This window comes from Podarcis cretensis (assembly GCF_951804945.1).
Source record: "Podarcis cretensis genome assembly, chromosome: 2".
Classification (NCBI taxonomy): Eukaryota; Metazoa; Chordata; class Lepidosauria; order Squamata; family Lacertidae; genus Podarcis; species Podarcis cretensis.
This window is the reverse complement of record NC_137171.1, coordinates 31,570,385-31,576,384: the sequence shown is the minus strand read 5'-3', so window position 1 is coordinate 31,576,384 and position 6,000 is coordinate 31,570,385. Positions and strand designations below refer to the sequence as shown.

Below are 6,000 nucleotides of genomic sequence, written 5' to 3'. Positions count from 1 at the left end.
TTTCTGTGCCGAGCCCTGCCTCCTTTTGCCCCGAATCAATCACAGACTTTGGGCCATGTGAAGGAGGTGACACTTTGAAAGTTTTAAAATAGCCACCCCTCTCATCCTTTAAAAACCTGATGGAATAAAAACAGTGTGACTAATTTTTAGACGGTTAGGACAGAACCAATCTGGGGAGTTTCCTTGGGAAGGTATTTTGAGCTAAGCAGTGTAACACTGCCAAGAAAAGAGCTTTAAATGTTTAGGAAATGGTCCAGAAGCAATTGGGGGGAGGGGAATCGAACAAAGATACATTTAAGCATAAAAGTACATTTAAACTAAGGAATCTTGAAAAAGATGATGGTGATCTGTTATATTATCATCAGCTATAATCTATGCTATTTTTCTGACAATTATTGTCTCTCAAAGCTACTCAGAGCAATAATAATGAAAAGATGTACTGTCACCAGGCTCACAAACAAGGGGAACAGCAAAAGAGGAAAGGATGGGACAGGGGAGAAGGTGAAGGGGCAAAACCAAATCTTCACAAGTAGAATCACAGAATTGTAGTGTTGGGAGGGACCCTGAGGTTCATTTAGTCCAACCCCTGCAATACAGGAATATGCAATGCAGGAATATGCTGCTGTTCCATACAGGGATCGAACCTGTCACCTTGGCATTATCAGCACCAAACTCTAACCAACTGAGCTATGCAGGCTTCATGAACAGCTGTAATTGGGTAGTTTTTCAAAAGAAAATGTTTTTAATAACATCAAATCAAGATGTCCTGGTAAAAATGGCATCCTGCCAACAAATGTCTTACAATCCTCTTATTGTGCTTCAATGGCCCTATAAATCCACTGTGCAAAGCCCAAAAGGAAGGGCCATTACAATTCTTAAAAATTCAGTGTTTGGTCCTTCTCTTTTAAATATCATTAGTTTCTTCTGTATGCTTCAAGTACTTGGGTCCAGCTCAAGGAACATTTCAATTTGCCTGTTCATGGAAGCTGGAACTGCCAGCCAATATTAAGAAGGGATGTTATTGGGCTGAAGATGGATGAGATTCTCATGATCTTCTGAACGCAGAAAAGCTTGAAGGCAGACAAGAGGAGACTGACATTTCCAGCAGCATGGGCTATTCCTCAGAGCATTCCTAGAGCAGCCGACATCAATCCTCCATCTCACAAGGAGCATTCGGTCATCTTGCCCATCCACTGATATACTGCTGGATTGAAAGGGAAATTTCAGCTGCCATTGTTATTAGAGAACTGGTTTTATTTTTGCAATCAGAATAATGGTCCTAAATATGCACCACTCAGCAACAGCACCTATATTTTTCAGTCCTTCCTTTTAGTGCTCTTTTACATTCCTCACTTACCAGAATGGCTGTTAGTAACACACCCTCCACCTCTAATCTTGCTTGTAAATTATTGCCTTGGGAGTGTGCTGGGAAGTGAACAGAAGAGCTAAGAGATTGCCAGCATCCAAGGACAAACAAGATGCAACAGTGGTACAATCCTGTGTTAGCGGATCATGCCAAATTCCTATTAAGCAGAGTGGTGGTCATTTAAAATGAAACCTAGGCGAGACAGCAGTACTAAGCCCTTCTCCCACCTGCTCTCCCCCCAATTTATTTTTGGCAGGCACTGTTTCTGATGGAAGAAAAAAACAACTTGGGAGAAAAGTACAGGCAGAGCAAAAGTTCAGCACCCCTCCCACTTTCCTGTGCTGCACTTTAAATTGCTCCCCTGCCCTGTTTCATAGGAAATTGATAGCAATCTGATTCCCTCCAATCTGCTACCATCATATCTTGCTTGCCCCCAAGGTCCTGCAATTTACTTCCATCAATTTGATTTCCTAGTGAAATACATTTTCAAAAATGGACTGCATTTCCTTTCTCTCTGTGTGTACATATGCATACATTAAGCAGTAACAGGAGAGAGCGCTGCAACACAGCCAAGCTTGTCTCGTTACCAGTCTCTGCAGATGTTTTGCTTATATAAAATCCACACATAAGCAGGGTGAGTGGGGGGGAGTATGCAAAGCTCTTGCCATCCTCATCACCTCCCAGAAACTGCAGGGCCAGTCTCCTGTATTCGTGGAGGCTCACTGCACAATTCAGACAAGGGAAGATCAAGGTGCTTTGATGCATCATTCAAAAGCACCCTGCCTGCCAGGCACAAACTGCACAGGCAAGAAGCCACAGGCTATGTGGGCTTAGGGGTCATCGGGAAGCAGGAAGCAAAGGGAGAGGAGAAAAAGTTTCCTAATATCCAGCATGTTTTGGACCTCTCGGGTCCTTTATCAGGAAGTTACAAACTTCTGTTATACTGTCTCCACTTTCCTTCTACAGTACCTTTTCCTCCTACCTTTTTGCTTCCTCTGCTCCGCCCCATTAGCTTCCGCTGCACCTGGATGCGCTCAGTGTAAGGTGTACACTAGCTTTGGCTAAGGCAGTAATCCATTATGTATGTGCTACCCAGCCAAGCAGCTTGGCAGCAGCATCTTGTCAGTTCCATGGAGCTCCTCAATAGTCTTACCTCACCTTCAACTGCCCCCAAAGCCTTACCTCATCTTCAATTGCTGCATTCTCATTTCCCATATATAGTATGAAGCTGCTGAATGAGAAACATCTTGTCTTCCCCTTCCTGGAACGTTAGAGACATTAAGGTGAGTTGCGGGAAAGTGGCTTTCTTGAACAAATGCTAGCAATGTTAGGAATCTATATAAAAGGTTGAAACAAATACGATCTGTGCTCACTTCATCCAGCTCAAGGAAACATTTCCATTTGCCTTTCCATGGAAGCTGGGATTGCTGGCAAATGGTAAGAATGGACGTTCTGGGACTGAAGGTGGATGAGATTACTGTGAAATTTCCTGAACAGGAAGAAGCTTGAAGGGAGGCAACAAGAGACTGACATTTTCAGCAGCATGGGCTTGTTTGCCATTCCTGGAGGGGTTAAAATCTATTCTGCCATCTCCCAAGAAGCATTTCAGGCAGATAATAAAAGTTTGTAATGCCCATTGCGTTTTCCTAACTGCTGTAGGGGTCTACTGCAAGTTTAATCTATTTATTATTAGTGAAGTGTTCTGCCATTATGACTAGCATGATTCGCAGACAAAGGGACTGTTCACAGCAGGAACCTAATGTGGAAGATGCATCTGTAGAATTTTGTATACAAGCACTTTGCGTGAGCACACACATATACACAGCCATCTTCAGAAATATCTTTCAATGGAAGCTGAGAAACCAAGTATGCTTCTATTGCACTGCTTTTCACCACAGGGGAAATAATTCTCCATTCATTCATGGAAAGAAACAGACTGCAGCCCATTTGCTTTGGCTCCAATAAATTCCAAGAACTAAGGGCCCAGTTCTTAAGGCCCCACTCAGCATGGTACTCATATTCTCTGACAAAGCAGGAATTAGCACTTTCAGGTCTCGGAACTGCACAGGATAAAGCAGACTCCACTCACATTGGCAATCTGCTCCTTCAGCAGGGTAATGATTTTCCGCTGACCTTTCACCACTTGGAAGTTGAGGTAGATCACAGCTCTGCAAAATCATAAAGGCGCAGGACAGAATGAGCACAGAGAGATGTTAAGCGAGAAATGCGCAGAAGAGTAATATGCACACCAGGAATGTGGAACAGATTGGTGACAGAACTGATGCATCATCATCTGCCCTCATACAGAGAAGAGGGAGGGCACTAAACTCTCATGATCCATTGGGCAGTCAGAAATCCTGGGTGTTGGCACATCTAAGACACTCATTCCCACGCATATATTGGTGCCTCAGCCTCTGACAGCTTTGAGATGCACATTCCATTAGGTATGGTTAGCTGGACAAAGAAACACCCCAAAATTTCCTTCTCTGGATTGCATCATAATTGGATTACGTAACACAGGGTTAACTAATGTGGTGCCCCTCCAAATGTTGTGCAACTTCCATCAGCCCCAGCCAGGTGGCCAGTTGCCACAGGTGTTGGAAATGAGAATCCAGCAACAAATGAAGGCCACCAAATAGGAAATTGCGGTGGCGTTGGAACAGCATATGGCATCAACAGTGGTAAAGAAAAGCTTGAAATATGCAGGTTATATTTACAGGTTTATTAAGTTGCATTAGTGCTAGCTTATGAGGTACCCCAAGCTTGATAAGGGGAGGTGTCCCACAGTGGAAGCCATCAACCTTTTACAGAAGAGTACAGCTGATGCTACTGAAGCTGAACTATGCTGAGAACAGGGCACACAATCAGCCTTCCTTCCAGTTATATCGCAGGTTGAGGTATATGCCATTCCCGGTAAACCCTGTATGTTATTCACCAAACCACTTTGATTTTTTTGGGTTGGGAAGGGAAAAACCATCCATGGCTTTCTAAGCTTAGATAAATAATGGAGTCTTTCCAACTTACAGCAAAATTCCAGCAATCAAAAACAAGAAGAAGCTATTTTGGATCAGGTGCTGGTGGATCCAGGTAAACCAGGTGAGGTTTGGGTTGGATTTCTCCAGCTTCAGAACCCAGGTCTTCCCAGACTCATAGATGGTCTCGTGGTCTCGGAAGGGTCCACATATCTTTGATGGTTTCACTCTGGATGGACAAAGAGCAGCTCAGCATCAAAGAGCTATTCAAAAGACTGTTGCTCTACTTGGCATACAAAAGCTACACACCTAATCATTTTGTTTTTACAACATTTATACACCATTTTTCGATAATTTACAAAGCCATTTGTAGCATAAAAATGTAAGTTCAAAGGTGAGCGTCACTGATTATTTGGCCAAAATGACACCACAAGCGGGAGATACCAGCAGGCTTGAGAAAACCTAAAGGTTTGCAGAAATGCAAAAACAAAACAACCTTTAGACAGAAACCAAAACAAAAGATAGCCGAATAAGAACCGAGTGTGCTCAGCAGCCATGGAATGCTGACTGACTGACTGAGTTAAAGAAAACAATAGAAAAATGGGTGGGAGGGAAATGGAGTATCATGCAGAAGACCATGGCTGACTGAACAGGAGTACTCCACTCTGCAACCTTTTACTGCAGGCCCACATGGGTTTAACTAATAACTGATTGTGTAAATGTCTGAATATTCAGCTGCCTGCAGTAGGTAGAGGCCCCTTTTCAACTACAGGCAACTCCCCATTTATGCACATTCAAGGCACCCACCACCGCCCATGCACACATTACAGCAAACCCAGAAGTGGCCCAAAAAGGGGTGAAAACAGCAAACATGGCGCAAGAACAGAATCTAGCACGAGCTTTGGCAATTGCAATCCCAGAAACACTTGAACTGACCTCTGCGGCCTATGGAGAGTTTGAACATGGAGGTTTAGAGGGTCTCTGCAGACTTTTCAATAGTGTTCCCAATATTCACAATTTCACTTAAGTATGCAGCACCTCAGAATGTAACCCCCGCATAAATGGGGAGCTGCCTGCATTTCTCTTATATGCCAATTTGCACAAAGACAAGTTTTTAATATGTTACCTATTCCACACCATACCATAATTTATTTAGCAGTATCAAAACAGGAGCGCATGTCTGCCAGAATGAAAGCAAAAATCCTTAATTATGTTTGACCCCAGACCCCATATGGAAAGAGTGGTTTACAGTATGTCCTGTGAGCAGGATTGCCACATGCAAGACTTCTGACACATTCTTCAAAGGAACAGCAAGAAATTGTGTGTTTAAAAAAGCAGCACATCAGAGGCCGCGATGACAGCATGCTCACCAGCATCAGAGAAGTCGTTCAGACTTTAATGCCTTGATGGTAGGCTAGTGTGGCTGCACTAGTGCTAGGTGGAAGATGAGCTTTTATGAGCGAGGGAGCAATGTAGACTAGTAACAAGGTGCCTTTCAGGTGGGCATGGGGACAAGCTTTGCAGCAGAATGGGATGGAGAAGCCCAAATGGACAGGATGTTTTGATATCAGATATCATGGATGAGAGAACTGGAATTAACAGAACAGTGGCAAAAGATCCAGCAGTCACAGCATTCCTCTAACACCTGGAATGTAACTGCAG

General features: G+C 43.6%; 1 protein-coding gene across 7 annotated transcripts in view; it reads right to left on the bottom strand.

The window, feature by feature from the left end:
* Positions 1–719: 719 nt before the first annotated feature.
* Positions 720–6,000, bottom strand: part of TMC6 (transmembrane channel like 6) — a 28,483-nt gene continuing 23,202 nt past the window's right edge. For 6 of the 7 annotated variants that reach the window (XM_079965407.1, XM_079965408.1, XM_079965409.1 and 3 more), the window contains 4 exons: positions 4,391–4,567; positions 3,456–3,534; positions 2,549–2,627; positions 720–1,204 (listed from right to left, as the gene is read on the bottom strand). In XM_079965407.1, the coding sequence (XP_079821533.1) occupies positions 2,571–2,627; positions 3,456–3,534; positions 4,391–4,567 (313 nt within the window). In that variant the 3' untranslated portion in view covers positions 720–1,204; positions 2,549–2,570. The remainder of the gene's footprint in view (positions 1,205–2,548; positions 2,628–3,455; positions 3,535–4,390; positions 4,568–6,000) is intronic. The other variant, XM_079965413.1, reaches the window with a different exon arrangement.